The following is a 13,262-nucleotide window of genomic DNA, read 5'->3' as shown; positions in this document are numbered from 1 at the left end:
GCTTTTTTTCGCGGGGGGGTGGGGTATATTTTAACATGCATAAACGGAACATATCCATACTAGACTACATTACAAGGCTGTTGTAAAACATGTGTCATTCACCGCCCCTCGCCCCACTCTCGCAAGGCATCAGCACGAACATTTAAAAAGGGGTTTAAAACTGAAGATCATTTTTTTCAACACGAAATAAGACACGAAGGGGAGGGAACTGCATTTTCCACTGGTTTTCTTCTTCTTCTGAGCGCTGCTGCTTTATGACAGCTACCCTAAAACCCTGGAATTCTCCGCGTATTTCCTTTTATGGGCAGCTCTCACTGCTCTCCCCAGGATGGAACCCATGTTTAAAAATGAACCCGGAAGTTAGGTTAATGAATTTTCTTAGCTCTATGATTCTAGCGTTACCGTATATCTCTTGAGGACGAGAACCATAGAGATAGATTCTAGAGCGGATTAAACCATGCCATTTAAGGGCAGCGCCTCCACGCGCCTGTGCGTGAAATGCGAAACGCTTCCTTCCGGAAGGGGTACGCATGCGTAGTGGATCGAAACGGGACACAGGTGGCGAGGAAACATGGCGGAACCTGAGTGAGTTTTCGAGGGGGGAAGAAGTAGATCGGGGGAGAATCCATGTCCATCCTCGGGGAGGGCTTGGGCTTCTGCTTTGTTTGTTGGATGGAGGCATAGTCAGAGGCCTGTAAGAACAATAGATAGGGGTCACAGTGCTTTGTACTGGATCAGTGGAGGGAGATAGTACGATATGGAAAACAACCGCTTCTAGGAGTCTGTGTGTATGTTTACTAGAACGAATTAAGTCCTTGAATAGGACCCATTTGTGCAATGCATTATGTATATGAATGTGTGAAAATCGCTTTCCATTAGATCTGTTTTTGTGTTCTGTCTGACCCGTTCAAACTCGTGTGTTTTAGACCACCAAAGAAGATTCCCCGGGTGCCAGAAAATCTACTGAAAAAAAGAAAGGCATATCAAGCAATCAAAGCCACCCAAGCAAAGCAGGCGCTGTTGGACAAAAGAAAGGTAGGGGAGGCATATTGTAGGTCAGGACACTGGACGCTCACCTGGTCAGCTCAGGCAGGAATTCTGTTGATCAGGCCAGCTGTAATAAATGTTAGAGAAATGATGCATGTAATGTAAAATCAGGTTTCAGTTAAAATCCTTGGGAAAAGAGAAGTGGTAGAAATCAAGGGTGTACTGTACATCTTTTTGCTTTAGAAGGATGTACTCTTGCTTACTTGGATTTGTAGGAAGTATTATCACCATTTTCACCTCTCCAGTATTGTAAGAATAGGTACTCCCTCACAACTTTTTCTTAGAATGACTTTTTCTGTCCTTTCTTTATCAAACCTTTTTCTTGAAGTTCCTCTGTATGACCGTAACCAAGACTTGCTTGAACTCTTTTGTGACTGAATCAAACTAGGATGCTATCTTTGATATAAAGTTCCAAATTCTATCACATCCCATCTACTTTTCCATGGTAACTTGCCTAACCCAATTGTAGCTTAAGCTCCTTAAACTGAAATCTGTTTCCTTTTTCTAAAAGGAAAAAGAAGTAACCACATAAGTATTTCAGTTCAGAGAGCAGAAATAAGGTTAGGTTAAATTAAGATAATTTGTTGCTATACTGTTTCCAACAAACTTTGTGGTTAAACATTGCCCTGTAACTTATTGTATTGATGCGTATTGAAAATGCTCAGTTTTTCAATAAATTATTTGACCTTTATATTATCAGTCACTCAGGTGTGCTTGCTCCTATATTCTTATGCTGTCATCCAGGAAGGGAGTGTTTTTTCCAGTTATAACAGTAGGCCACATGTTAGCCAGGTATATTATGTGTTTTGCGGCTGCTAATAAAACACATTATGAATAAATGTATTGGAAGTTCGTATCCTGTTATTACTTTATTACATTTATAACAGTTTCACTGTATTTTAGGGCATAACCCCAAAGATACAAAACTGTGATACTCTTGAGTGCTGTACAACAGCTGGCATGTCATTGTACTGAAAAAACATGCTGAGCATGTTGACCATTATGTACTAAACTGAGTAGCATGCAAATAGTGACTTAAAATAAAGGCATGTCTTTTAAAATTTAATTTCCTTATTGTAGCATCAGAAAGGAAAACAAATCAGATTCAAACGTCTTGAGACATTTTTGCGGGATTCTCATCGGAAACACAGAGATGATGTCCGTCTGAGGCGCATGGAACATAAGCCCCGGCTGCTGCTAATGCCTGAGGGACACAAACTGGCTTTCGCAGTACGGATTGCAGAGTAAGCATCTGTTTGTCATCTGTAACTTAGTTTTCCAGCAATCTGCTGGTTTTCACTGCTTTGCTCATTCTAGTTTTCCAATTTGCACAGATTATGTGGGTTGGTTTTTTTTTAAAAAAAAATTACCATCCATGGATATATTTGCAGAACAGTGAATTGGTGTACAGTGGTACCTCGGGTTACATACGCTTCAGGTTACAGATTCCGCTAAGCCAGAAATAGTACCTCGGGTTAAGAATTTTGCTTCAGGATGACAACAGAAATTGTGCTACGGTGGCAGCGGGAGGCCCTGTTAGCTAAAGTGGTGCTTCAGGTTAAGAACAGTTTCAGATTAAGTACGGACCTCAGGAACGAATTAAGTACTTAACCCGAGGTACCACTGTACTGTATTGATGAATTATGACAAAACAAAAAACCTTCTTGAACTGAACACTGAATAAAAGCAGTAAGAGCAAACCTTAGCTTCCTGCTTTTGGTTTGTTTGCGTGAAGCAAACCATGAGCATTGGTTTGGACATTATGCTAAGCCCAAGGGTAGGGAATTTGATCCAACGATGTGACGGGTTCCTGATGTCCCCTCTCCCACACCCATAGTGCACTTCAAAATGTAGGCAGGGGCACCCACTGGACGTCATTATGACACTAGGTGAAGCTTTTTCCTTTACAGAATGGCTTGATTGCAAAGGACCTTTGGGCAACAAAGCACTTCTTGCTTTGTCAATTGGGGCTTGCACTTACTGTAAAATCCGGTTTGCAGAGAAACAGGCCACTTATGGTCCCTTTACAGTTATGATTTTACCCACCCCACAACTGATGTCAAGGGAGTGGCTCTAGCTAGAGAAAAACAGCCTTGTGGGCCAAATATGACCTGTGGGCTGGAGGTTCCCTATGCCTCTGCTAAGCCAGGGCTCATAGTTTGTTGCTTCCTGCTGAAGGGAGAAATGAAAGATCAGGCTGCAGCTTTAGGACACAACTTTCAAGAAAATGTTAAAAGGTGATTGTTGATGCATATCAATATTTGTTTCCGCTTACTATGGAGCTTTCTGTCCAAGGGGAGAATTTGGCTGATTTCTCCTACTTTGCTTTAGAATTAAAGGTGTGAGCCTACGCGTGCGGCATGTCATACATAGGCTACGGCTGAGAAAGATTTACAGTGGCACGTTTGTTAAATTGTCACCAACATCTCTGAAAATGCTGCGTACTGTGGAGCCTTATGTGGCATGGGGGTTAGTACAACTTTTATTTTTGTGTGTGGGAGGGATGGTTAAAGGCAATGAAATGAATATAAAAGGCACCATAACTCCGAAAAAGTTAAGTAGATTTCTTTTTTGCATGCTAATACTGGCATGTCAGGAAAGATGAACTGGCAAGTACAAAACTGCTCTCAATCTATTTTTCTGTGACCTTTTTGAGGATGGGGATGGGATCTCTCTCTCTCTCTCTCTCTCTCTCTCTCTCTCTCTCTCTCTCTCTCTGTGACCTTTTTGAGGATGGGGATGGGATCTCTCTCTCTCTCTCTCTCTCTCTCTCTGTGTGTGTGTGTGTGTTACTGCTGCCTTTGGAAATGGTACAATCATCCAGGGCCTATTAGCCTGACTTTAAATATAGCTATATATACATTTAATATATTTAGTGTGGATCTTTTTATCTGTTGACATCAATAGACGTTTTGTATGAAGGTGGGTTAACAGCATAATATACATTTGTGCAGGGGGTTAATTATGCAACACAGGTTGGGCTCAGATCAGGCGGCATTTGCAGTCTGCTTCAAAGAAGATTTTGTGCATTTGTCTTCTGAAAACAATTTAGGCATGAATCTGCTGCAATAATCCACTTCGTAACTGAACTATAAAATAGGCTGTTAATAGAACAACAAAACTTTGATTATAAAAATACATGCCACAATGCATTCTGTCTTGGAGCAGTAGTTTGCACAAATCTTGACTAGTTCTATACCTTGAGTCCCATTGAGAAGAGGTATGTTCTAAGGATGGCGGGAGTATTAAAAACAAGTAGGAAACTGTTACATACTGTGCTTTAAAATGACTAGTGTTGTGGCCATTCTATAGGAGCTAAATAGCAGTTACTTACCAAATAAGTTGCCATTTTGGAAGGATCTTGTAGTTTTTGAAAAATTCTCCAGCAGCATCACCACTAATTTTGTTTACACAGTTATCCGAACCTGAAATCTATTCGAGAGTTGATCCTGAAACGAGGCCATGCAAAGGTCAATAAGAAAAAGCTTGCTTTGACAGACAACATTCTGATAGAGGAGCATTTGGGTAAGAGATTTTATGTAGGGGAGGACACTAAGCTTTGGGGCAGCATGTGCTTTATTGTGATCTAGGAAAAGGGTAGTGAAATGACCAAAGAAATTGGATGCTACTGTGTTTCTGAAATCATTTCTCCCTCTTAGGAAACTCTGGTATTATTTGTTTGGAAGATCTTATTCATGAAATTTACTCAGCTGGGAAACATTTTCATGAAGTCAACAACTTCTTGTGGCCATTCCACCTGTCAGTAGCTCGCCACGCCGCCCGCAATAAAGCGGGGTTCCACAAAGAAATTGGCGATACTGGATTTCGAGGTAGTGGAATCAACAAACTCATTCGTCATTTGAACTAGGCTCAGGTGGGTGCTCTTAACACCGGCTTTTATGGATTTCAATCACTGCTTAGTTATATGTTAAAAATGGTCTTGGAGTTCCTTATGAAGAATGGCCATAGTTCGAAAAAGTGGACCGCATCTGCTGTTGGATTGTGAAATTATAGGAAGATGAAGCCAAAACCATCAAGTTTCAATCTCTGAGTATAAAACCGGAAGATGGGAGTGATCTGAAGTTTGACCCCTCAGCATCTTAAATTTGCAAGATTGGGTAGCAGAAATGGAAAATACTTTTTCTTGGACCTCCTGTAGAGTAGGTGGTAGAGATGGATGAGCTGATGGTCAGGGCCAGAATGAGACAAGTTCGTGTGACTTCATATTCAGCTGTCCTCATGTTTGGCAGCTTCTGGTAGATTCCAGTAAGTTGTATGCAAAAAACAGAGCAGGACTAAAAGTTTACTCTGCAGTGGATCATACTTTATAAAAATCCACATGGTTTGTGTATATTATGTCATATGCTTCAGAGAAAGGTGGAGAAAATTCCTGTCAGTAGTAATAGTAATAGTTTAGGTTCTTACATACTATGAAAACATAACTGGCAATTCATAAACCCAATTCATTTAAAGAGCAGTTAATTCCAAGCACCATCTTAAGTTCTCAGTGTTTTGAGGTGTTTTTTTAAAAACTGTTCAGGATTCCATCTCCAGTTACACTGCATGTTTGTCTGCTAGACAGTAATGAGTTTAACTCTCAACAGCAACTTCCTTGTATACTTTTTTCCCAGCTTAGTCATAAAAATAACATTTGCTCTTAATATTTTTCCAACAGCTTTCTTCAGTAGGCACTAAACATAATTATAGTGATTTCTTTTTACTTTTTCTAACAGGTTATGAACACTATTAAGGATGTTCTGGAAGATATTTATTTGTACTCCATGATGTACATTGGCTCTTCAGAGACTCCTGAGTCTGCAACATGACATTACTTCTGTTCCTTTCTCTCTGTGTGATGGTGAAACTACACTTCCATAGTTGAGTTGAAAGAGATCCAAGATGTGATTTAAATGTTATCCTGCGCATAGAATAGAATGGAAAAAGAATGGAAGAACTCCTAAAATTCCACTTGCACAGCCCTCTTAAATTAATATATTGCTTACAAAGACAGTGGGGATGTTTTGAAACCCAGCACTGCTTTTTGCATGGAGTTTCATTTTGAATACAAAAGTGGGAAAACTTGGCATTTTTAAGATGCACACCTGGAGTAGGAAACCTAATATGATCTAAACCTGGTGATCATCTTCTGCAGGAATATCCTGAACATGTCAGGATCCTCTTCCCAGATTGCTTGAATTGGCTGGCAAGTAGTTGATGCCTTAAATTCTCCTGTCAAACCCTTTGGTCAGCCCATGTCTAAAATAGCCACTTTGAACGTAGTTCTCGAACTTCTTTTGTATGTAAAGTCTCGAATAAAGAGATTTATTAAATTTTTGCTTTGTGGGGCTTGCTTATATACCGGACAAATGCAAGAACTATTAGCTTTTGAAGCTTAAAAGCTATTGACTGAAAAGATGAGCAGTTGTTCCTGTTGGAAGTATTTGGAGCTGGCTTCTGAGAGAATTCCCCTCTCTTCCCATTTATGGGCACATTTTCTTCAGGGTATTAAGGGTTACAGCAAAAGGTGAGCCATGTCCACGCCAGTTCATACACTTCTCACCATGACAACTATCTCCCCTTGTCCACCCTCCTGGCATAAATAAACTTGGAAAAAAGACAATTTTTTCATTAGCCATTAGTAGAGCTGCAGAGGGAAACATTAAGCTAGAGACAATTTGTCAGGATGGCAGTACAGTCATACCTTGGTTGTCGAATGCCTTGTGAGGTGAACGTTTTGGCTTCCGAATGCCGCAAACCTGGGAGTGTTCCGGTTTGCAAACATTCTTTGGAATGCGAATGTCTGATGCTGCTTCCGATTGAGTGCAGGAAGCTCTTGCAGCCAATTGGAAGCCACGCCTTCGTTTTCGAAAGTTGAACGGATTCAGTTCGAGAACCAAGGTATTGCTGTGTATATATAGATGCCAATATTCTAGTGAAAATGCTCCACAGCAATTAAAATCAGTAGGAAAAACTTCTATTGGTGCCAATCCTAGGTGTCTTAAGCCTAACAGCTATGTGCAGGGCTGTGAGCCAGATCAAGCTGATATTTCCAGTCCCTAAGGTCTTGTAACATTTTGCTAACTTTAGCCACAACCACAACAAAGACAAAATTAAGTAGTTTATTGGCAGTAGACTCACATTTAAGTAAATATAGGCAGTTATACAGGATACTTATGATACAAAGACCAGTTAAAGTTTTACTTTATTTTTTTATCCTACAAAATACAATTAAAAACATTCAGTCCACACTCCTGTAATAACCAGAATGAGGAAATTCAGTCGCATATCAAAGAACAGGATTTCAGTATTCATTCTTAGAAATACATCCACAGTATATTCAAGCTATGTACAAAGTATGTTTTCCCTGTTAGTTTTACTGGAATGCAAAGGATCTATGCAGAATGTAATTACTATTTGCTAAAGAAGTTAAGAGGAAGCTTATGTACAGTCTTATTTGCACGGTCAGGGGAAGCTGTCCTTTTTGTAGGCCACCATACTGTTGACTTTGTGTATTGTAGTTGTGAAGGAACGAAGACGAACTTCTTCAGAGTTAGCAATGAACTGTGGACCAGACTCTTCCCATTTTTCCGGAACAGCTAAGTCTTTGTCTGTGAAAATCAGCAAGTCAAATGCACCTGCAAGGAAAAACCCAGTGTTACTGGATTTATATTGCGTGCCTATATTCTAAATTCATTTTTTAGGGTAGAATAAAATTGTGCGCTTGTATTTAAAATTCAAGCACATTCATACTTTTAATGCTGCAACAATACATTAATTGAACTAAATTAGGACTGGATCATTCATTCATATCAATCACTTGATGGCTAACTAAAATAGGATTATCAGAACTGCAGTTTACTGAACGAGTGTTCACCAGATTTAGGGTCGTTGTCATACTACTAGTTTTAATGCCTCCAAACAATTTTACTGATGCAGCCCACTACACTTACAGCCTTCCTTCCCATGAAAGACCCCATCTATGTTATGTCAACTTAAATGTGAATCACTTTCATTGAACTTTTGACAGCATTTTCAGCAAACAGCAGCAGCGCCGGTTTCAGAAGTCTGCTTGTTTGAATTGCTGTGAAGTGTGAGTAAGCAGGCAGGATGAGGGTGATAAACCTCTTCCCTTCCACCCTATAACTGTTCCTGCTATCCCACCCTATTTTCTTTCCAACAGGTGTTACACCTGATCTCAGAGCACCACTGAGAAAAGGCTGGGGAGAGCATGGGCAGGGAAAGGATACAGCACCATCCAGTTGGAAGACACTATTTTGGAGCTGTTCAGCCCACTCAGATTTTATAAAATAATATGGCATCATCTGAAAATGAACTCATTGTTCACCTTATGCCAGATAAATTGTTTACATTCCTTAAACGCTTGGCAATGTACTTTACAGAAATTAGGTTGTACTCATTTCCTTGCTCTGCTGCCTATACTACGAATAAGCCCCCAAATAGATTTGCTGCATTCTGTCAAAAGCATCAAGTGACAAGATACTTACATGTTGTTTCTAGTAAAGGAAGGAAAGTTACTGTGGCTGTTATCTGTCTGATAACAGATTTTATTTCATCCTGTATAGCTTTCTGAGATTTCTCTCTCGGTGCACTAAAATAGCAATCAAAAGCTGTCATTAAACAAGTCTGACATCATAAATTAACAGAGCTATTAGTATTTTGCATAGTAAATATCCACTGGTCCAAATTATATGCCATGTTTGGTGTGGTTGCTTTGCAAGTTTCCATTGCCTATGCCAGGGAGGAAGAACCACTGGCTTGCAGGCCAAGTTAGGCCTGACAGGCCCTAAATCTACTCCACATCTGATGTAATATGCAACATCAGAGGTGGGACAGGAACAATTAGCAGCCTTACAGTTACACTTCTGGCAAGCCCACTTCAGGCAGGTATGTGCTAGGTTATAGAATTTTGGACTCTTTACTCCAAGTGCAGCCAATACCTGACTATAAATTGTGGCTTGGTGAATTCAGAGCAGTGATGAAAGGGGAAAGCTTACTTTGGGTCACCTGATGTCATACAATTGACAAGACATGCCCATCTGTCAGAGTGGTCCATGGGGGTGGGGTAGGGTCTGGTCAGGAGCTGGGCTGCCCATCAAATCTTTTTCCCCACTCCTGGCCTACATCTATAGCATTTCACTTGTGTGCATTTGCTTCTGACACCCCAGGCCTTAGAATGGACTAGCTGACCACTTTGCAAGCACAACCCTTGCTTTACTCATTTGCAAGCCATGTCTCCCCCTTTTGAAGGAGGCAACTACGTATCTCTATATCCACAAGCATATTCATATCATCCATCTCTACAAGACAATTATGTTGTCACCTCAATTTGCAATATGCTTTTTTGTACCTGGGGTGAGAGAAGAGCACAATTGAATACAAAGCTGAATAAATGCCTACATTTTGCATTGTTTGAAACAATGATGTTTAAATGCACTTACCTTTCATCCTTTGCAGCTTTGTCACATTCAATGTCAAACTGCCACCTTTCCAGAACTTCACTGGTTTCTTTACTGGAGATCACCACTACTAGCCGCTGAACTAAGCATTCATAGAGCCATTCTGGGGAAAAAGCAAGACAAAAAATTGCTTCCCAGAAGTCCCAGTGTTACACAACCTTAAAACATTTTAAACCACCTGAAATAAACACTACTACTGCCTTTCTGCAAACTATTAACCATACAGGCAACCTGCAGTTGATAGGATACACATGGTACACGATGTAGGGAGCCTGATGTGCAAAAATTATGCCAGAATGTCAACTAAATAGAAATTTCAAACATTCCTATACAGTCAATCCTCAGCTCCCAAATGCCAAAAACCCCGAAGTAACTGCTCCGGTTTTCTCCATTGACTTTGCCCTTTGATTCTCGGTTGTCAAATGTTTCGGAAGTCGAAAGGTCTTCTGGAACGGATTACGTTCGACAACTGAGGTTTGACTGGACATAAATGAGGTGACTTAATTTTATACATGAGGAATGGCCAACTTCTGTATTCTTGGTAGTGGATCTGTTTTTCTAAATTGCTTGGGAGTCCACAGTATGTTTTGCCACACAACTGATCTTATTATATGGATTCAGGCTTTACCAGTTGCTCCCATCTAGCAGTAGTGATTTCAGAGTTCCGGAACATATATGCAAGGTATATACAAATTACAAAGGTAATACAAATGTATTACCAACACCCATTATTGAGGTTGCTGCTAACTGCTCCCATCATGAAAAAGGACTCCAAGAATAAAGGTGTGTTTACCTTTCTACTATCTTCTGGAGACTACAGAAACAGCACTTCACTGATGCAAAAGCCCAATAAAGATGAGTTTATCTACCTTTCTATTTCTTTAAAAAGTGTATGCTCAGCTTCAACTGATTCTCCAATTATGTCCCTTCCTAAACAACACAAATCTGGCCAATTGCTGCATCCAGGTTAGATTACTGAAAGGAGCTGCCCTTATAAGAGCATTTAGAAACTACAATCAGTGCAAAATTTGGTGGCCAGAATGCTTTCTGGTGCTCACTATTCAGATCATGTTACCAGTCTTATTCCATCAGCACTGCTTCCAGTTTGTTTCTAGGTCTAATTCAAGGTGCTGGCTATTACCTATAAAGTCCTGGTTTGAGGGCAAGGTATCTGCAGGGCCTCCTGTTCCCATATGAACCAGGACCTCAGTTGTAGTAATCAGTCACCCTGGGTTCCTTTGGAAGGAATATAAATTTAATAAATGAACCACCAGAAGGCCTGTTCTGAGCTCCACAACCAAGGAGGGAATATTTGGCCGTAAAAGCTAACACAGATTTTTTCACTGGCAGGACCCCAGTTGTGGAACCCTCTCCTACATAAGTCTAACTGAACCTATATTTGATGGTTTTTAGGCAGGCAGACAATACATTTTTCTTCTGTTATGATTTTAAAGGTTAGTAATCCTGCTTTTCTGATGTCTGCCCTTTAAGTGATTGAATAGAAAAGAAACAAGAGGTGGTATAAGATTTTGCTGAGAGCACATAGGCACTGTCATCCAAAGAAAGATCTTGTATTCATCTACTTTGTGCAATTTTGACAACAATATTTTCTTTAAGGGAAACTGCTGAAAGTTTTAAAACTACGTTTTGGCCAATTTGTTGAGCTACTAGGGTAATTTTAAATTATTGTAAGTCTGAGGACAGGGACTGTGTTGTTTTCTTAATCTCTATGCAGTAATAAGAAAACTGTCAGGAAATAATAAAAAATACCTTTTAGCTGTCCCACCACATTGTTCAGATAATTTTTAAGTTCAGAGTCTGCAGTTACAAGCATAGTAAGTCCATATTTCTGAACACGTGTAAATGTTTCAGCAGGATAGATCCCACGCTGGTATAAGATACTGTTGATACCATATGCTAGAAGGGAAAAAATATTCAAGTGTTAACAATACAAGGACCATCACCTTACTTTTAAATTCCTTCAGTTGCTTCCAGCAGAAAGCATAGCATGTGCCTGTTTTTATAAGTGGCAATCTTCTCTGCAGGGCAGAGATAATGGCTCAAGGGGCAGAGTTCATGCCAGGTGCCAAAGCTATTGGCCGACAAAATTGGAATTAGCAGTCTATTATTTTATTCTGGCTACAAACCAGTAACACATATAGCATGCTTATTTTAAAGAGTCACCCTTTTTTCGACATACAGTTTAAAAGTTTAAAATGAAAGCAGATAAGGATTCTAATAATTGCACATGTGTTTTTATTTTGGTCAGGGCAACTTCTAATTTAATACTACAGTGGGTAGGTTAAAGCTACACTTGCCAAAAATCTTACATTGTTACCTTTAAAACGTAACTTCACATTGTTTATTTTTTAATGAAAGCAATCATCTTTAGACCTAAGTTTGTGTCGAAGGTTATTTGTACACCTCCAACTTTATGTTTGCTATCTGTATCATAATTTTTCCTAACACCTAGAACTGAAATTGCACATCTCATAGAATACTTGATTAAATGATATCAGGTGGACTTATGCAAAATGCGAAACAGGTAATGCTGCTCTCACACAATACTTCAATTAGATGAAGTAATATGGCAAGCGTTTGTAAATCAATGTCTACAAGGGCTTATGGCTGAGGGATACTAACTTGAAGGGAAGCTTAAGCCAAACCACAAATGCTCATAACTGGCCCAAGAGTGGACAAATTGGAATAAGCATGCTTATTTTAAAGAGTTACCTGTTTTCCGATATAAAGTTTAAAATGAAAGCAGATAAGGACTCTAAGGAGAACAGGCAGTGCAATCCAGTGCTTTGTCCACAAAGCTGGGAAAACTCACCAGCGTGGTGCTACAGACATGTGTGTGACTATCAACATCTAAAACAACAAAGTCTTGTGGTACCTTATATTTATTACAGCTATAAGCTTCTGTGAACTACACAACCAAGGAGGTTGACGGCGCAATACTACAGGGGCCTGCTCAGAAGCACGTTCTTTTCAAGGGCGCTTACTCCCGGGCAAACGAGTGCAGAAATGCAGTCTGGAGCTCCTTACCTTGGAAAGCTACTCCACGCATAGCCATTCAGGTTTTTTTCTCTCTTTTATATTGCGATGCAAACTTTTGCTGGCACGCTGTGGGGCGCTATACCCTCAGCGACAGGATGTTTGTGTAAAGCAAATAAATCAACGTGGGGGAAAGTAAAGGAAAAGAGAAGAGAGGATGGCTGGCCTATGCTGCGTCCCGCTCCTTCCCCTCCAGCTCGGGCGCCATCATTCCCTCGCAGCAGCATCTCCTCCTCCCGATCCTAAGCGGGCGTCCCTACTCGGAAGTAAAGCCCCTTGGATTCAGCGGGGCTTACTCCAGAGTAAGCGGCTCCCCTAGGAGCAGCCCGCTCAACCGAGTCCCTCCTCTCTCCTTCCCCGGCTAACTCACAGAAAAACTCGGCGACGATCTCGGCGCTGCCCCGCAAGGTGATGCCCTGCTCCCGGCTCTGCTGCTTCGCCATTCGAAGAGGACGAGGCGACGGGGGTTGAGCTCGGACTCCGGACGATCTTCCCGCCACCTGATTCAAAATCCAGTTCCGCCTCCTTCGCGTCGCGCGAGAGTACAAGGCAACAGAGGGCGCTCCCCCGTTGCGCGTGCGCAGCAGGAAAGGGGGTGGGGCGAACAGCAATGCAAGCGTCGTTATCCCCGACGCCCGTGTGCCGTAAAGCGTTCTGGTGCCTCTAGCCTATGGAAACGCG

General features: G+C 40.9%; 2 protein-coding genes across 2 annotated transcripts; one reads left to right on the top strand and one right to left on the bottom strand.

The window, feature by feature from the left end:
* Positions 1-463: 463 nt before the first annotated feature.
* On the top strand, positions 464-6,377 carry RPL7L1 (ribosomal protein L7 like 1). The gene is made up of 7 exons (XM_081022096.1): positions 464-585; positions 927-1,035; positions 2,128-2,291; positions 3,379-3,516; positions 4,463-4,572; positions 4,707-4,921; positions 5,781-6,377. The coding sequence occupies exons 1-6, from the start codon at positions 572-574 to the stop codon at positions 4,913-4,915; spliced, it is 744 nt and encodes a 247-aa protein (XP_080878222.1). The 5' UTR covers positions 464-571; the 3' UTR covers positions 4,916-4,921; positions 5,781-6,377.
* Positions 6,378-7,152: 775 nt separating this feature from the next.
* MAD2L1 (mitotic arrest deficient 2 like 1) lies at positions 7,153-13,160 on the bottom strand. The gene is made up of 5 exons (XM_081022102.1): positions 12,952-13,160; positions 11,295-11,441; positions 9,507-9,627; positions 8,553-8,656; positions 7,153-7,682 (listed from the first exon to the last, which is right to left on the bottom strand). The coding sequence occupies exons 1-5, from the start codon at positions 13,022-13,024 to the stop codon at positions 7,510-7,512; spliced, it is 618 nt and encodes a 205-aa protein (XP_080878228.1). The 5' UTR covers positions 13,025-13,160; the 3' UTR covers positions 7,153-7,509.
* Between the last annotated feature and the right edge of the window lie 102 nt (positions 13,161-13,262).

This window comes from Podarcis pityusensis (genome assembly GCF_964106645.2).
Source record: "Podarcis pityusensis genome assembly, chromosome: 9".
Lineage (NCBI taxonomy): Eukaryota > Metazoa > Chordata > Lepidosauria > Squamata > Lacertidae > Podarcis > Podarcis pityusensis.
This window is presented reverse-complemented; position numbering and strand designations above follow the sequence as displayed.